The 19,437-nt window shown below is 41.6% G+C and overlaps 1 protein-coding gene across 1 annotated transcript; it reads right to left on the bottom strand.

The window, feature by feature from the left end:
* Positions 1-564: 564 nt before the first annotated feature.
* On the bottom strand, positions 565-12,239 carry RIPPLY2 (ripply transcriptional repressor 2). Its single transcript, XM_070739083.1, has 4 exons — positions 12,035-12,239; positions 11,776-11,848; positions 10,557-10,621; positions 565-856 (listed from the first exon to the last, which is right to left on the bottom strand). The coding sequence occupies exons 1-4, from the start codon at positions 12,115-12,117 to the stop codon at positions 691-693; spliced, it is 387 nt and encodes a 128-aa protein (XP_070595184.1). The 5' UTR covers positions 12,118-12,239; the 3' UTR covers positions 565-690.
* Positions 12,240-19,437: the final 7,198 nt, after the last annotated feature.

The following is a 19,437-nucleotide window of genomic DNA, read 5'->3' as shown; positions in this document are numbered from 1 at the left end:
AAAATGGGACAAAATTCATTTCACAATGAGTTAACATTCTACCTCAAAATCTATTGTAAATCTTTCATAAAATATACTGTGATATAAATGTATTCTCTAAACTCAAACCCTTTAAACGTGTATCTGCTATTCTTTCATGCATATGAATTTTCTAAGGCTAAGATTTTACATCTATTGGTAAGGTATTCCCTTGCTTAACAAAAAGTTTGGGCTCAATTGTGATCGTTAGTCAAATATATTTGTAATATGTCTAAAACATGGAAATTTGTGTTTCTCCTTTTCACATGTTACTATTGTAACTCTAATAACCACAAGGCTGAGAGTTCTGAGAAGATTTGCTAAATAAATAAATATCACTATTCTATTAAAACAACCCACTATTAAATCCCAATATAAAACCTCTCAACCCATTTTTTAAAACTCTCGTTCTTATTTAACCTGGCCATTTTTCATTTTATGAATTAATATATTACTACGGTTTAATTCTTGGCATAACTAAATTATTGATTTCAGAAAGACAAGTGAGGAGAGATTTTGCAGAAAACATAAAACCATGCATACCAGTACCATAAAAATAATTTATTAATTTCACAATAACTTACATATAAATTAACTTAAAATATTATGATTGCATTTTGATATTAATATTAAATAAAGGAATATAAACAGGGTTATTTGGAAACAGTGCAGTTAGCTATCCACTTCTGCTCCAGACTCATGGTCTGTGCCATCGCTATCCTCCTCATTCTCTGATTCATCATAAAAGAAAATAGTGGCTTGGACAGGAAAGTTCCTCAGAAGTGCTTCAGCTTCATGATACATGTAGTCAAAACACTTGGATTTGGGCCAGAATAGCCTAAAACAAATAGACAAGTTTGTAATTTAATATGTAAGGAATAATTAAAATCACTTCATCTCATTACCTACTGTTATCTTAAAATATCTTAGTATCTTACAGAATTTCTTTAACATTAGCAGTATTTGACAACAAAATGGAGTTATACACAATTAGAGATATCTGTTTCTTTTTAGGCCAAGTATATGCTGCTGAAGTAATTAATGAATAAATTTGTTCAAAGATTGCCTTTATGCTCTCAGGGGAGCTTAATGCTGTTTAATTTGTAAAAGCATGAAAGTCAAATTTACATTAACATTCTACCTCAAAACCTGTCATGAATATTTCATAAAATATACTGTGGTATATTTATAGAAATTTATTTTCTAAATTTATCTTTAAACACAGATCTGCTATTCTTCTGTGCAGATGAATTTGCTAATGCAAAGATTTTACGTCTATACCTTTCCAACAAATTGTAAAGTCAATATCTAGGCAGAACAATTAACACTGATGTTCCTAAAAGCACCTGCTGAGATTGAAACTATTGATTTTGACTGCCACTTTATTTAGCACATTCAAGAACATTCATCAGGACTAATTCTAATATTTCTCAAGAGAATCTTGAGAATAGAAAGTGCTTTTTAAAACTGGAAGGATTTTAAAATAACCATAAGAAGTGCACATAGGCAAGAAAGATATGTTAAGTTCATTTAAAGTCACACTACATTTAATTACAGCAAGCAATGCACATCTGTAGAAGCAGTACAAATAACCAGGAATGCTTACGGGAAAAACCACAGATTCAAAGGGAATCTTTAATTTTCCCTATCAATATCCCAATTTCTATTCTTACAATAAAAGGCAGTGATTTAAAATATTGAAATTTTACTTGACACCAATAATATTAAAGCACATAATAAATGTTTAATGAGAACTTCAGATTTTATTCAACACATAAGTCATTTCACATTTATAATCATCCTGGATAATCAAATGAGCAAATATTGAAAAAAATGCTAACCAGTCAAATGCAACTTCTCTGGCACAATTCAAAACCATTGTCTGTTATTCATAAATCAAATAGACTCAAAAGATATCTGATATGGACTTTATGGCTGCAGTTTGTATTAATTTTGGACACTTAATAACTCCATAGGAGTTATTATTTATATCCAATGGAGAAAGCATTGCACAAAAAACCAAATCATTTTTTTGCTTTTTACAAGTGGCATACAGGATAATGTTCCATTATCTGTGAGAAAAAAAACCATTTTTTTTTAGTAAATATAGCATGGCAGGTTTCTAATTCATCCTCTGCAGAAATGATACGAGTGGCCATGAATCCTGAGATCGTCAGTCTACATCTGATAGTGATCCAGTGTAACTAATATGCAGCTGAGACTATTGTTTCCCTGAAAATAAGACCCTGTCTTTTTTTTTTTTCAGTGCTTGGCCTTATTGCTATGCAATCAAAAGCCTGATTGGGCTTATTACCAGGAAAGTCTTATTTTGGGAAAATAGGGGTATCACAAAATATCGACTGCAGAGATCCATGCAGACTTGCTTATCAACTGATCAGTTCCAAAGAAAACTGCTGAAATATGTGACCTTGGATCAGTCAGCAAAATTCAACCAAATAACACTCTAGGAATCTTATTCTTGACTGTGATACATAATCATGAGAAGGGCAGAATATATATCTCATATAAATTTTTTAAAAATTAAAAATGTCACAGATGCTACAAAATTGGCAGAGGAAGAGCAGGAAAACAAAAAGTTGTAAGCTTTCTAGAGTCATGATAAATGGCATATAAACTTAATAAATACATTTAATAAATAAAATAGTGCCATATAGGTGACCATGTTAAAGTCAATCTTGCAGGCTTTCCCCATTATTGAGTTGAAATGCTTAACAAGAGTAGTTAGATGCTTGGAATAGTAGTAGATGCTTGGAACAAACTTCCAGCAGACATGGTTGGTAAATCCACAGTAACTGAATTTAAACTTGCCTGGGAGAAACATATATCCATCCTAAGATGAAATACAGGAAATAGTATAAGGGCAGACTAGATGGACCATGAGGTCTTTTTCTGCCATCAATCTTCTATGTTTCTATGTTTCTATTTAACAATTTTGAGTTTACAAAAAATGCGTGCAAACCCTACATGCTTGGTTGCTTCATTCCCCAGTCACTCGTGTCCTTTTATTTTCTTCTAAGGTCATGGTGATAAAACCTAACAGATTTTATGCCAGAAAATCAGGCAGAAACCTTTGTAGGAGCCAATATAATATTTCCATTGAAATAGTGAAAGCCGTATGACATTGTCACATCGCCAGCTCTCCCCTTTCGGATGTACACGGATTGGCATGATGGAGTGACACTGAAAATGAGGAAGCCAGACTAAATGCTATCTTAATACAAGCCAAAAATATTCGCATTTTTCTGCACTTATTGCATCTGCACATTCGTGCCCAGCTGCCCTTTTCAGGGTGACTCCCTTCTTATTGTGGAAGGAGCGGAAGTGTCCTTACAAGGTAGAGCTGAGGAATTGTTCAGTTTCTGGAGGACAAAGTCGCCCAGTTTTGGATGGAACTGGACTCTGATTGGCTATTGCGACCGAGATGACAGATCTTTGTTCTATTGCGTGGGACAAGTTTGACCCTGAGACTCCTGAGAAAGTGGACAAGTTATGGGAACAATGGGTTCTTCCACCTGTTTATTGGACCTGTGCCCTCCTGACTGGGAGGTGACACGAGGCTGGTTCCAGGCCCTGGTCAATGCCTCCTTGAGTGAGGAGTCTTTCCCACAACCATTAAAGGAAGCGATTGTGAGGCCCCTCCTCAAGAAGCCTTCCCTGGATCCAGCTGAGTTGAAGAAATTTCATCCAGTCTCCAACCTATCCTTTTTGGGAAAGGTTGTGAAGGTGGTGGCACTCCAGCTCCTATGGTCATTGGATGAAAGAGATTATCTAGACCCATTTCAATGAGGCTTCAGGCCCAGTTACAGGACAGAAACTGCTTTGATCATGCTGATGGATTATCTCTGGCAGGCCCGGGATAGAGGTCATTCATCTATCCTGGTGCTCTCAGTAGTTTTCGATACCATTGACCATGTGCCGACTAGAGGGGTTGGGAGTGGGAGGCACCGTGTTACGGTGGTTCTCCTCCTATCTCTCCAGTTAGTCACAGTCGGTGTTGGTAGGAGGACAGAAGTTGAGCCCAAGGCCCCTCCTTTGTGGGGTGCCGCAGGGTTCGGTCCTCTCTCCTCTCCATTTTTACATCTGGGTGAGATAATCTGACAGCATTATTATTATTATGATTATTATGATTATTATGATTATTATGATGATGATGATTATTATTATTATTATTATTTATTAGATTTGTATGCCGCCCCTCTCCGTAGATTGGGGTGAGGTACCAGCAATGATGATGATACCCAACTCTACATCTCCACCCCATGTCAATTCAGTGAAGCGGTACACGTGATGTGCCGGTCCCTGGAGGCTGCGAGGGTCTGGATGAGAGTTAACATGCTCAAGCTTAATCCCAACAAGACTGAGTGGCTGTGGGTACTGTCCACAAAGGACTATACCAACTGTCCATCCTTAGTTCTGGGAGGGGAAAAATTACCCCCCTCAGAATGGGCTCCTAGATCCTCAGCTGAGATTGGATCAACATCTTTCAGCTGTGGCTAGGGGGGGGGCATTGCACAGGTTTGCCTGGTGCACCAATTGAGACCCTTCTTGGATCAGGAGGCTCTGCGCACGGTCACTCATGCCCTTATCACCTCAAGATTAGACTACTGCAATGCACTCTAAATGGGGCTACCCCTGAAAAGTGTTCACAGACTACAACTGGTCCAGAATACAGCCACGCGAGCTATTATGGCTACACCTAGATACACTCACATGACACCAACTCTCTGTGAGTTGCACTGGTTCCCAATCAGTCTCCAGGCACAATTCAAGGTGTTGGTTATCACCTATAAAGCCCTACATGGCTTAGGGCCAGACTATCTTCGGGACCGCCTTCTGCCACATTGTTCCCAACGACTGATAACATGCCTCAGGCCTTCTCCAGGTCCTGTCGACAAAACAGTGTCGGTTGGCAGGGTTGCAGGGGAGGGACTTCTCTGTGGCGGCTCCGACTCGATGGAACTACTACCCCCAGAGATCCATACTGCCCCCACCCTGCTCACCTTCCGAAAAGCTTTAAAGACCGGCAGGCCTGGGCCTGTTGAGAAATATCATCTAGATCCGGCCCCAAGACATCTCCAAATATATCCGGGACCGCCTTCTGCCGCACAAATCCCAGCGACCGGTTAGGTCCCACAGAGTTGGCCTTCTCCGGGTCCCGTCGACTAAGCAATGTCATTTGGCGGGACCCAGGAGAAGAGCCTTCTCTGTGGCGGCCCCGACCCTCTGGAACCAGCTCCCCCCAGATATCAGAGTTTCCCCCACCCTCCTTGTCTTTCGCAAGCTCCTTAAAACCCACCTCTGTCGTCAGGCATGGGGGAATTGAAATTTCCCTTCCCCCTAGGCTTATAGAATTTATACATGGTATGCTTGTATGTATGAGTGGTTCTTTAAATTGGGGTTTTTTAGACTATTTTTAATATTAGATTTGTTTACACTGTCTTTTTATATTGTTGTTAGCCGCCCCGAGTCTTCGGAGAGGGGCGGCATACAAATCTAATAAATAAATAAATAAATAAACAAACAAACAGACAAACAAACACATAAACAAACAAATAAATAAATATTTTAATTGGGTTCTTAACTATTTTTATACTGTTTTTTAATTATTATTTTTGGCTGTAAGCTGCCCAGAGCCCTTGGGGAGTTGGTGAGCAAAAAAAAGCTAAGGTATAGAAGAGCTCAGCCAAGCTATGAAAGAGTTGATGTCTCACTTAGAGGTTGGGGTAAAGATGAAGGAACATATGCAAGGAACATCCAAGGAACATGGCAGAAAAAGATATTACCAAGGCAGTTTTGGTAGAACAATGACCTAAAGGCATTTAGATGTGCAGAAAACAACAACTCTCCCAATCAATGTTCAAAAATCCAACAGGTTAAATTTTTCTGGCACTTGAGACAAATCCTTCAAGTCTGTTCTGAAATAGGAGTGCTTGGGATAGCAAGATGGGAGGCACATAAATTTAATAATTAATACCAAAGTAAAAACATTATTTCAAAAATAGATGTATTTGAATTGGCTCTTCCTTTCGCAGGCAATAAGTTTATAAAAAGAAAATAGTATTTTGCTGTCTTCTAATTAGCTCAAAAGATACGTCAGCTCCAGATCATATAAAAAAGTCATCTATCATAACTGCTATTGCACATACTAAAAAGAATAAAGACATAAGAGAACATCACTAAAACCGCAAAATTAAAACAACACATACTGTACTGTAAATGTTGAAGACACTGGGAGAAAATCTTCTTAAGGCTTCAGAATACAGATAGTCCTTGACTTATGACCGCAACTGAGCCCAAAATTTATTTGTTAAGCAAGATCGTTGTTAAGTGAGTTTTGCCTTCTTTGATTACTTTTCTTGCCACAATTGCTAAGTGAATCATTATAGTTGTTACATTAGCAACACAGTTGTTAAGCAAGTCTAGCTCCCACACTGACTTTGCTTGTCAGAAGGTCACAAAAGGTGATCCATGACCCTGAGACACTGGAACCCCCATAAGTACATGCCAATTGCCAAGCACCCATATTCTGATCCCATGACCACAGCGTGGGTGAAATGTTCCTGGTTCGCTCATGCCTGTGGGTTGTCAGAGAGCCAGTCACAAAGGGAGCATGAGGCTCTGCCCACTCACCCAGACGCTGCCATGTGGATTCTTTTACCCTCTGCGCATGCACAAAGCTTTCTGTGCATGCGCAGAGGGTAAAAGAACCCAAATGGCAGTGTATAGGCGGGTAGGCGGAGCCTCGCACTCCCTTCGCAACCGGCTCTCCGACAACCCACAGGCACAATCGAACTGGGAGCATTTCACCCCTGAACCATAGGGATGCTACAATGGTCGTAAGTGTAACAAGTGGTCATAAGTCATTTTTTCAGCACAGTTGTAACTTTAAATGCCACTCAACCAATGAGTCTAAGTCGAGGGCTATCTATAGTTTTTTTTTTAAAGGTAAAGGTTTTTTTCTGACCAGTTATGTCCAATTCTAGGGGCAGTACAGACCTCCATTTTCACGCTGAGCGAGCCAGTACTGTCCAAAGACATTTCTGTGCAAGGCACATGGAACACTGTTACCTTCCCACAAAAAATGGTACCTATTTATATGCTTTTATTTGCATGCTTTCGAACTGCTAAGTTGGCAGGGGCAAAAGTGGGAACTAACTGTGGCGCAGTGCTTACGTCTTGACCTGCCACCCTTCTAATCAACAAGCACAGTGTCGTGACCACTAGACCAGGGGTAGGCAAAGTTGGCTCTTCTATGTGGACTTCAAATCCCAGAATCCCTGAGCCAATCATGCTAGCTCAGGAGTTCTGGGAGTTGAAGTCCATTTGTGATAGAAGAGTCAACTTTGCCTACCCCTGCACTAGACTAATAATTGGAGAAGACAAAAGTATTGAGAAATCATGTTGAAAAAGTTATATTAATTATTTACTGATGTTATGTTTTGTTCTATTTATATTCTGCCTTTCATACAGAAGCAGTAGTCCCATTTTTACACACACAACTCTGTAAAATAGATTGGGCTGAGAAAGAGAGAATGCGAGGGAAAGAACAAAAGCAAGAGAGAGAGAGAGCGGAGAGAAAAGAGACTGAGGGAATGAGAGAGGAAACAAGAGAACAAAACCAAGGAAGCGTGAGAGAGAATGAGACAAAATGAAAGAGAGAATGAGAGAGAAAGTGGGAGATAACAAGAGAGAATGAAAGAGAATGAGAAAGAGAAAATAAGAATGAAAAAGGAAAAACAAGATAAAACAAGAGAGCGAACTTGAGAGAAAACAAGAGAAACAGGATGAGAGATTAAGAGAGAGAACAACTCTCTTGTTCTCTCATCTGATGACATGGGGTGAGTTATCATCAGTATCCTGATGATATTCAGCTTTACATCTCCACCCCGCGTCCATCAGTGAAGCAGAGGAAGTAAAGTGCTGGTGTCTGAAGATTGTGAGGGTTTGGATGGGCGTTAATAGGCTGACTCAACCCCAACAAGACGGAGTGGGTATGGATTTTGCCTCCCAAGGAGAATCCCACCTTCCGTCCATTACCATTGGGGGGAAGCTTTTGCCCCCCTCAGTCTGCAATTTGGGCATCCTCCTCGATCTGCCGCTGAGCTTAAAGACCATCTCTAGGCTGTGGCGAGGGGAGCGTTCGCACAGGTGCACTTGGCGCACCAGTTGCCCCTATTTGGACAGGGAGTCACTTCTCATACTCACGCCATCATCACCTTGAAACTGGACTACTGCAATGCTCTCTACATGGGGCTACCTTTGAAGAACATTCAGAAACTGCAAATACAGTGATCTCTCGGTTAGCGCGGGGGTTACGTTCCAAGACCTCCCGCGCTAACCGATTTCCGCGTTATATTGGATGCGGAAGTAAAACCACCATCTGCGCATGTGCGCCATTTTTTTCATGGCCGCACATGCGCAGATGGTGGAGTTTGCGTGTGGGCGGCAGGGAAGACCAAGGGAAGATTCCTTCAGCCGCCCAACAGCTGATCTGCTCCGCAGCGCGGAAGCAGCGAGGAGCCGAAGATGGGGTAAAGGCAAAGGGGAAACCCCATCTTCGTCTCCTCGCTGCTGCCGCGCTGCGGAGCGGATCAGGTGTTGGGCGGCTGAAGGAACCTTCCCTTGGTCTTCCCGCCAGATCACTTGCCGCTTGCCAGTCCACACACGCCCCCCTGGATGAGCGGCCCCGCATGGCCCCAGCGCCGGACTCCGTTGCCGAACGGCGAAACCGGAAGGGGCGAGGTGGGGGAGAACGGGAGGCTCAGCATTCCAGCAGTCGCAGCGCTGGCTGTCAACTTTTCTTTTTAGCACTGGGGAGGCAAGTCAGCTCCTGCCCAGTTTTAAAAAGAAAAGTTGACAGCCAGCGATTGTTCCGCTGCCGCCAGCATGGAGCCCACGGGGGATTCGCCTTCCTCCCACCCGCAGCCGAGACTGATCGTGGGCTCCTTCGCAACCTCGGAGAGCTTCCAGGGCATGAAAGCTCACGAAAACCAGGAAGCTCTCCGAGGTTGCGAAGGAGCCCACGATCAGTCGGCTGCCGGCGGGAGGAAAGCGAATGCCACGGGGCTGGGCTCGGCTCCTCCCTCGGCTCCCCCCCTTACCAGCCCCGCCGCGGAAGGCTCCATTCTGTTCCCTGCCGGCCCGATTGAGCGGCCGGCGGTCTCCATTCAGGGAACAGACGTCTACCCCCTCCTCGGAGTCCCCGGCACCCAGCGTCCCCACGCCGCCTCCACCTCCCGGTAATGCGCCCGACCTCTGCCTCTCTCTTTCTCTCTCATATACCACGCCGGCAACAGGGAGAGAAAGAGAGAGAGAACTAGCGTGGACTTATTTTTTATTTTTTAATATTTTATTTTTTTAATTAATATTTTTTGAAAAACCGCGTTGCAGCGTTTCGCGCTAATCGAGAACGCGCAAATCGAGGGATCACTGTAGTGCAAAATGCAGCCACGCGAGCTATCATGGGTCTTCCAAGATTTCCTCACATCTCACCATCACTCTGCGAGCTGCATTGGTTTCCGATTGGTCTCTGGATGCAATTCAAAGTATTAATTATGACCTATAAAGCCATACATAGCTTAGGACCAGATTACCTACTTGACCATCTTCTGCCTCATGTATCCCAGCGACCAGTCAGGTCCTATAGAGTTGGCGGGGGGCTAGGAGAAGAGCCTTCTCTGTGCAGGCTTCGGCCCTTTGGAACCAACTCCCTCCAGAAATTCGTACCGCCCACACCCTCCTGGCTTTCGCAAGGCTCTGAAGACCCATCTTTGCCGGCAGCCATGGGGGGCCCTGAGTGTTTAGAACTAACTCAAGTCAATGTCATGAATGGCTAAATCCAATTGGATGAATGTGGAATATTGTTTTTTTAGGAAAATGGGGGTTCAGAATTTATAGAATTTTTTAATATTAGATTTCTTACACACTTTGTATTTTGTATTTATTTCTGTTGTAAGCCGCCCTGAGTCAGTTGAGGAGGGTGGCATAGAAATCTGATAGATAGATAGATAGATAGATAGATAGATAGATAGATAGATAGATAGATAGATAGATAGATAGATACATAGATGATAGATAGATAGATAGATAGATAGATAGATAGATAGATAGGACAGACAGCGAGAGAGAGGTAGGTAGGTAGGTAGGTAGGTAGAAATATAGAATAAAAACGAAATACAGGGACAGAGGAAGAGAGAGAAGGAGAAAAGGGGAGACCCAAAACCACTCAAGAGAGCTTCTAGCTACTAGTTAAAGTCCTGATACATTTTGTGTGGTTTCAGATGCCACTTGAAATAAATCTCTTACAAACAATCCTATCACTTTTCTTGACACCTTTCTGTATGATTAACTACTACTTGAAAATATAAACAATTGAAAGCTTTATCGATTGGATTCCACCCTTCCCATGGGTAGCTTTTTAGAGTACAAGAGAATTGTTGGGGGAAATGGAAAATATTGATCCTTAGAATCTCACTGATACTATGTTTTAGGAAAACAATTAAATTGTTTTATCTTACCTCACTGGGTGGGTATATTGTGCGAGTTTTACAGAGTCTTCTGTAGCCTCAGAAAGTCGTTGCAACTGGAGCAGGAAATAAAGGTCAAGAGAACGGTTGAAATTTATTATACTTTTAGAAGGAAGAAATCTGAAATTGATTATTTAATATTCATACATTTTAAAAATCAAATCAAAGCCATCCATTTTAGGAAAATGACTATGGGTACAGTCTATGAGTACAGACTATAAGAATGGGTATAGACCAGGGGTGGGCTGCTGCCCGGATTGGGGGGGAAACACAGTGGGGTAGTGAAAATGGAGCTCCACTCCAGACCACCCAATTTGCACTGAAAGATGTTGAAAGAAAATGCAGGGCATCCTGCATAAGTCACGCCCATAGTGTGGTAGTAAAAAATTTGGTAGCCCTTCACTGGTATAGACTATAATAAAAGAATACACAATATGTTTGTTTCCTGCTTTTTGCTCAGGAAGTATAGTAGGCACTCCCTTTCCCGTTTTCTTTCTTCAACAGCAACCCTGTGAAGTGGGCTGGGCTGAAAGAGCATGATTGACCCAGAGTCATCCAGTGATTATCAGAGCAAATATTGGATTTTATTTTAGCCAGCGTGCCCCAAGCACTCTAACCCAACCTTATCTACCTACCTACCTATATAATTTTATTAATTATATATATATATAATAAATATATTTATTTATATATATAATCAATATAAAATATTTTATATATATATAAATATTTATATTTATTATATATGTATATAATAAATAAAATTAATAAACCCAACCTGTATGGTTATTTTCCCTCTCCTGACTGTGCAATCCTCATAAATCTTAAAATTCGAATTAATAAATTGCTGCCTATCATAGTGCCTAGCACAAACACTGATATACTGTATTTCGTTGCAAAAGGCATAACCAATTTAGAAATTACATTGCAGTCACGTGAGCCCCAAACTTAATTTAGTAATATAAAACCATCCTTTTGCCTGTTCTTTTTTCCCTCCCAAAGGTCCTTCGTGGCATGAAGTGAGCTCTGCATTACTGTTAATGCGCCAATACCTCTAGTCTACAAGTAGTAACAATCATTAATACCAATTACATTTCCTTCCTTTCAACATACTCCGAAGTGAAAGAACTCCGAATTTAATCAAGTAAAGAAAAGCCGGTTCCTGCAGCCTAAAAATCCCAGGTGGAAAGGCTACTGGCCACACGCTCACCTCAGCGTTTTGCACACGCTCCCTTTCGACATCTTTCGGGGTGGGGATCCAAGGTCTCCAAAATCCTTCCGACCTGCAAATATATTAAACAACGCTGCGTTAGTCGCGACCATGTGGCAGTTAAGGCGTAGGACCGGCTCCATTTTTCCCGCGCGATTAAGAACCATTCGGAAAAGATGGGGATTCTCCTCCCGCCTCCTCCGCCCCAAAGGCGCAGGTTGCCCCGTAACAGGCTCTCGTAGGGATTGAGGTCGGCTACCCTGAAGTGTCTTTGCAGCAGACCCGGGAGTTCGCTGTTCCAAGCGGCGGAGAACCGCGGAGGCAGAGCGGCGAAGTCTCCATGCTCTGACTTGCGGCCGCTCTCAGCCCAGCCAACCCACCGGGGGAGAAAAAAATACGCGGGCGGCCTTTCCTTTCCTCTCCTCCCCCTGCGCTGGGCTGTGTGTGGATCGGCTGCCGCCTGAGGGGGGTTTTATAACGCTCGCTCCAGCCCGCCTTATCTCCTTTGCCGGGGAGGTAAACAAAAAGGCTGCGCGTGAAAGCCGCAGCGGGGTAAACAAGGAGCGTGGACGCGTGCAAGCCCCAAATGGCCCAGGGAGAGAATTTGGCAAGTGAGTGTTAATCGCACTTGGGCAGACACATGGCTGTTGTCCCCGAAGAGGGGATGCTCACGCTTGGGCTCTGGTCCGCAGGGACCTGGGTGAGAAAGTTGGAGAATACACGGAGTTGGCGATGGAGAAACCGGCGCTTCCACCCTTTCTGTTTCCACACGCTATTTGCAATACAGTATTGCTATCCCTTCGTTTATGGCAGTGTTTCCCAACCTTGGCCACTTGAAGATATTTGGATTTCAACTCCCAGAATTCCCCAGCCAGCATTCGCTGGCTGGGGAATTCTGGGAGTTGAAGTCCAGATATCTTCAAGTGGCCAAGGTTGGGAAACATTGGTTTATGGATATATATTTTGCTCTTCCAGATGTGAAAATCCAAATCCGAATTAAGCAGCAGAAATGGCACTTAATAACTGAAATTGTGCCGTCAAGAAGAAAAAGTAGGCTAGTAGAAAAAGTAGATTATTAAGTGATCTACATATTGGCTATTGAGAATATACATAGTTCATATCACTACAGTATACAGATCTGTTGCGCACTTGCCCGCTTTCTATTTTGTTTTTAATTTCATGTGACTATTGTCTTCTGTATTGTCATTAGGTATTTATATATGTAAATAAAATTTATTTTTTTAAAAAGGAGAAAAAGTAGGCAAGACAGAACAGTTAAAAATGAAAGCTATGCCTGCATTCAAAAACAGCAATTTATTTTATTTATTTATTTGGACTTATATGCCGCCCAGCTCCCAAATAACTCTATAAGTAACATATATTAATAAGTAGTAAGAAACTAATAAATAAGCAATAAATAACAATTAGTTGTATAACTTAGATTATGATATCATTGTGTAATGTATTATGTCAGATATTTAGTGAAGTAGCTAAGGTTTTGCTGATGACTCTAAAGTGTGCAATAGGGTTGATATTCCTGGAGCGTCTGTAATATGGCAAATGATTTAGCTTGAATAGATAAGTGGTCAAAGCAATGGAAACTGTAGTTTAATGTTTCCAAATGTAAAATAATGCACTTGGGGAAAAGGAATCCTCAATCTGAGTATTGTATTGGCAGTTCAGTGTTGGCAAATACTTCAAAAGAAAAGGATTTAGGGGTAGTGATTTCTGACAGTCTCAAAATGGGTGAACAGTGCGGTCAGGCAGTAAGGAAAGCAAGTAGAATGTTTGGCTGCATAGCTAGAGGTATAACAAGCAGGAAGAGGGAGATTGTGATCCCGCTGTATAAAGCGCTGGTGAGACCACATTTGGAATACTGTGTTCAGTTCTGGAGACCTCACCTACAAAAAGATATTGATAAAATTGAACGGGTCCAAAGACTGGCTACAAAAATGGTGGAAGGTCTTAAGCATAAAACGTATCAGGAAAGACTTAATGAACTCAATCTGTATAGTCTGGAGGACAGAAGGAAAAGGGGGGACATGATCGAAACATTTAAATATGTTAAAGGGTTAAATAAGGTTCAGGAGGGAAGTGTTTTTAATAGAAAAGTGAACACAAGAACAAGAGGGCACAATCTGAGGTTAGTTGGGGGGAAAATCAGAAGCAACATGAGAAAATATTATTTTACTGAAAGAGTAGTAGATCCTTGGAACAAACTTCCAGCAGACGTGGTTGATAAATCCATAGTAACTGAATTTAAGCATGCCTGGGATAAATATATATCCATCCTAAGATAAAATACAGTAAATAGTATAAGGGCAGACTAGATGGACTATGAGGTCTTTTTATGCTGTCAATCTTTGTAAGTTTTTATGTTTTTAGGTTCTGGCCTAAAAACCGAAAGACTTTGAGTTTTCCTTCTTTCTGCCTTGGCATAAAAACCAACTGGGTGACTTTGAGCCAGTCATTTTTTCTCCTCCCAACCTGTTGTATAGGGTTGTTACTGAGATAAATAGGAGTAAGAAGTAATTTTATGTTTGTTCTCTGCCTTGAGTTACCTATAAAATAATAAAGGTGAGATTTAAAAAATCTAAAAAATAAAATATTTTGTACAACTAGTTCTCTAGTCTCTTGACATTGGCCATGCCAGCTAGAGAAGACCCATGTCAACGTTTTTAAAGGTCTATTGGACATTCACTTGTCTGGCATTTGGTATAGTCCAGAAGAAAAAGGGTTGTCTTAGACTTTAGTAATATTTGACGATAGGAATCTGATTTTTTAAACTTCCCAGTCTCAAGATGCTTACTTTTAAAAAATATTGATATCATCATGAATAACAACATTTCAGAATACTGTACGGCTGCCCATACTTAACATGCACCAACGAAAATACAGTAATATAGAATCTTTTTGCTTTGGAGTTGACTCGATCAACAAATTTGCAAATTCTTTGAAACAATGAAAATTTCCAGAATGTCTTCAAGCAGCACCATATGGAGGCCATTCCATTTCGTATATTAGAGTTCCATTTTGTAATTCTTTTGATAAGAGCTCAGTAAAAAAAATAATACTTTCCTTATTAGATTCTGAAATGTTTCTAATGAACAAACATGACTTTTTCTCTGTTGTAGTAATTTAATTTTTGTGTAACTAGAACTTGTGCATTCTGTAAGGTCATTCCTATTGAAGAAAAACTGTAGTCCACTTATCAAATTTGATAAAAAGTACATTAAGTCATAGAATCCACATGGAGCTGGTTTTAAAATTACTTTTGAAACTTCAAACCTGTCTTTTCAGAGAACACTATAATAAAATTATTCATGTCAAACTTAAGTCTGTGGGGATACCAGAAAAAAGAGTTCTGACTTTACAGAAATAATCCAGCAAAAGGAAGAGAATCTTAAAACAGAACAGAGTGAACATTACCTCTGTCTGATGTCTGTTAATTAAGATAAAGGTGTAGATAATTAAGTTTTATTAATTATTCTTGAGGAGGGGTCCCCAACCCCCAGTCCATGGACTCGTACTGGTCCATTGCCTGTTGGAAAGTAGGCTGTGCAAACAGCAGTGTGCAAAGTTTCATTTGCACATGTGCAGGATTAGGTTGTGTGTGCAAAACTCTCCCCACCACCGCCAGAAAGATTGGGGACCGTTGTACTCGAATATTGCATATTTATTTATTTATTTATTTATTATTTATTTATTATTTCGATTTGTATGCCGCCCCTCTCCGCAGACTCGGGGCGGCTCACAACAAAGTGAAAACAATTTACAACAAATCTAAATTACTATTTAAAAATATTTAAAAGACCCCATATCCTAGACCTGTGATGCTGAACCTATAGCATGTGTGCCACAGGTGGCACACACAGCTATATCTACCGGCACAGGAGCCTTTGCCCTAGCTCAGCTCCAGCACACATATGTGCACTGGGATCGTGCAGAATGCAGCTGCGAGAGCAATCATGGGCTTCCCAAGGCATGCCCATGTTACACCAACGCTCCGCAGTCTGCATTGGTTGCCGATCAATTTCCGATCACAATTCAAAATGTTGGTTATGACCTATAAAGCCCTTCATGGCATTGGACCAGAATATCTCCGGGACCACCTTCTGCCGCACGAATCCCAGCGACCGGTTAGGTCCCATAGAGTTGGCCTTCTCCGGGTCCCGTCGACTAAACAATGTCATTTGGCGGGACCCAGGAGAAGAGCCTTCTCTGTGGTGGCCCCGACCCTCTGGAACCAGCTCCCCCCAGATATCAGAGTTGCCCCCACCCTCCTTGCCTTTCGCAAGCTCCTTAAAACCCACCTCTGTCGTCAGGCATGGGGGAATTGAAATTTTTTCCCTTCCTCCTAGGCTTATAGAATTTATACATGGTATGCTTGTTTGTATGATTGGTCTCTTAAATTGGGGTTTTTTAGGTTGCTTTTTAATATTGGATTTGTTACATTGTTTTCTTTATTGTTGTTAGCCGCCCCGAGTCTTCGGAGAGGGGTAGCATACAAATCTAATAAATAATAATAATATTGGCCAGTTGCTTTTTGGCTCAGGCGGAGGCCTTGGGAGGGTATTTTCAGCCTCTGGAGGGCCAGGGGAGAAAGTTTTCACCCTCCCCAGATTCCAGGAAAGCCTCTGGATCCTGGAGAGGGCGAATAATGGGCCTGCTCGAATTTGGAAAACAGGAGGGGGGTCATGCGCGGGGGCGGGCAGTGCAGGGGGGGGTCACACGTGTATGCGCAGGGGGGCATGGCACGTTGGGGCATTGAATTGTAGAGATTGGCACACGTGCTTTCAGCATCTGAGGAATAAAAGGTTTGCCATCAGTGTCTTAGGCACTGATTCAGCATGTACACTGAGATCTATCTGGCTGATATAGCAAGGAGGAATAACTCTGATACAGAATTGAACAATTCGCCACAGCCAACTCACCGGAGGACAACTTGGCTTACATATCCAACTTGCCCTAGGACAATTGACTGTGGGACAAGCTCTACATGACATCAGACCAAAGTACCTAGAAACCGCCTTCTGCCGCATGAATCCCAGCGGCCGATTAGGTCCCACAGAGTTGGCCTTCTCTGGGTCCCATTGACAAAACAATGCTGTCTGGTGAGACCCAGGGGAAGAACCTTCTCTGTGGCGGTCCCAGCCCTCTGGAATCAACTCCCCCCGGAGATTCGAGCTGCCCCTACCCTCCTCACCTTCCGCAAAATGTTGAAGACTCACCTTTGCCATCAGACGTGGGGGGAATTAATCTTCCCCCTTTCCTTTTTTTGCTGACCTTTATTATGTCTATGTTTGTCGGACTGAGTGTGTATGATTGTTTTTTATAACAATGTATTTTTAAATTAGTTTTTTTTTTTTAACATTAGATTTCTATTTATATTGTATTGCTTTTATGTTGTTAGCCGCCCCAAGTCTTTAGAGCGGGGCGGCATACAAATCTAATAAATTAAATTTAAATTAAATTAAATTTAACAATTCTACTCAATTATGTAAAATAAATAAAAATTATTTTAATTTTGGCCTTTCACATTTCATTCTGTCCCTCCCTTTGCATCATTTCTTTAATTATTCTATTCCACTATTAGTGTAGTGAGTTGTCCTGAGGTGAGGTGTCTGTAGCAAATTGGCCAGAGTGAGTTTACCGCAAATGGTCATAGAACCCATTATGGGTTCCCGTACTTAACCCGTTTCCCAAATTACTTTAATTAGTGGTTTTATATAGATTTTTAAAATGATGCATGAATGCCAAGAATCAAACCCTAAATATTACTGTACAAGGTTTCTTTCTTTGTTTGTTTAAATTTGTATGCTGCCCATCTCACTCTGTGAAGCGATGCTGGGTTTACGAATCGCCAAAGCTTTCTTCTGCCAACCCAGAAAAGTGCCCCACATAGATACCATCTGTGATTGAAAGTAGGAATGGGAAAAACATTCCATGCACAAACAGTTCCATGCATGGAACAGCTGGTTTCAGATGGTCTGTTAGCAAACCCAAACACACCTGTTTTGGGTACTTTGATTCATGCATGAAAGAAAACAGATTTATTTAGCTCTGGAATTAAAAGAATTGTTTAGTTACGGGAAAAGTAGTTGGCAGGAGCTAAGGAAAAGCTAAGGGCACTGGTGGATGAGGAGAGGCAGGAAGGAAAGCGAGGAAAAGAAAATTCTAGAACAGTGTTTCCCAACCGTGGCAACTTGAAGATATTTGGACTTCAACTCCCAGAATTCCCCAGCCTGTTCTAGGACAATGGTTCTCAACCTGGGGGTCACGCCCCCTTTGGGGGTTGAACGACCATTTCACAGGGGTCGCCAAAGACCATGGGGAAAGACAAATTTCCCATGGTGTTAGGAACTAAAGCGTCTATTCAGGCGCCTTGGAACATATTTTTACAATCCGACCAATCAGGCGTGCTACTCTAGGAACAGGGAGAGGTATAGGGCATAGCACACACCAATATTACACTATTTCCTAGTAAGATTTTGCTTTGTATGAAACTTGGAAGAGCCAAAGCTTCCCAACTTCGGGACCACCTTCTGCCGCACGAATCCCAGCGACCGATTAGGTCCCACAGGGTTGGCCTTCTCCGAGTCCCGTCGACGAAATAATGTCGTCTGGCGGGACCCAGGGGAAGAGCCTTCTCTGTTGTGGCCCTGACCCTCTGGAATCAACTCCCCCGGGAGATCAGGACTGCCCCCACCCTCGCCTTTCTCAAACTCCTAAAAACCCACCTCTGCCGCCAGGCATGGGGAAATTGATTCCCCCTGGCTGTTCCGTTTTATGTATGGTTTGTTTGGGGTGTATGACTGTTTTTATATTAAGGGTTTTAATTGTTTTTTTAATCATTGGATTTGTACTGTGCTTTGTTGTTGTGAGCCGCTCCGAGTCTTCAGAGAGGGGCGGCATACAAATCTAATAAATAATAATAAATAATAATAATAATAACTTTGGGTTCTACTGAAACCAAGCTGATTCCCCCCAAAACCAGTAGAACTTCCATAATATGATGGGTTGTTATGGGATTTGCACCAACATTTCCCCTTTTGTGCAAACCGCTAGGGAGCCTAACTAACAGGGCTTCCTGCCCCTCTTCCATACAGACAATTGTTCAGTCTGACCAAGACTGTTTCTGTATCGGATTTATCATGCATGCCTCCTGGAACATATTTGTCGAATTAAAACACATGGCTGTAGTCAAGAGCTTACATATCTGCAGCGGAGTAATTGCAAAAGAATAAATAAGAGGAATGACTAGAAATATGTTATGGTTTAGAAAGTTTGTTCATGCTGGTTTTTGCTATGAAGTATAGATTTACTTTGAAGATCTTATGAGTTAAGGACAAAAAACCACATAATACTCCACGCAAAGAGGAGGGTCCACATGAATAAGGCTCTTTAAATCTATTTACCTGTTTGCAACCAGGTAAATATTTTGTACAAATAATGTCCAAAAACCATAATTTTAATAGGAATACTCTATTAAAAAGTAACGATATTGGAATGATAGTCATCACTGTAGTTGGAATCGAGGTGATACCAAATGAAAGAATTGCATGAGAAAGTTGGAAGACAGATAGTCTTTGACTTATCACCACAATTCAGCCCACTTATCACCACAATGTTGTTAAGTTCTCCATGTTATCCAGTTAAATT

This window comes from Erythrolamprus reginae, chromosome 1 (genome assembly GCF_031021105.1).
Source record: "Erythrolamprus reginae isolate rEryReg1 chromosome 1, rEryReg1.hap1, whole genome shotgun sequence".
NCBI lineage: Eukaryota > Metazoa > Chordata > Lepidosauria > Squamata > Dipsadidae > Erythrolamprus > Erythrolamprus reginae.
This window is presented reverse-complemented; position numbering and strand designations above follow the sequence as displayed.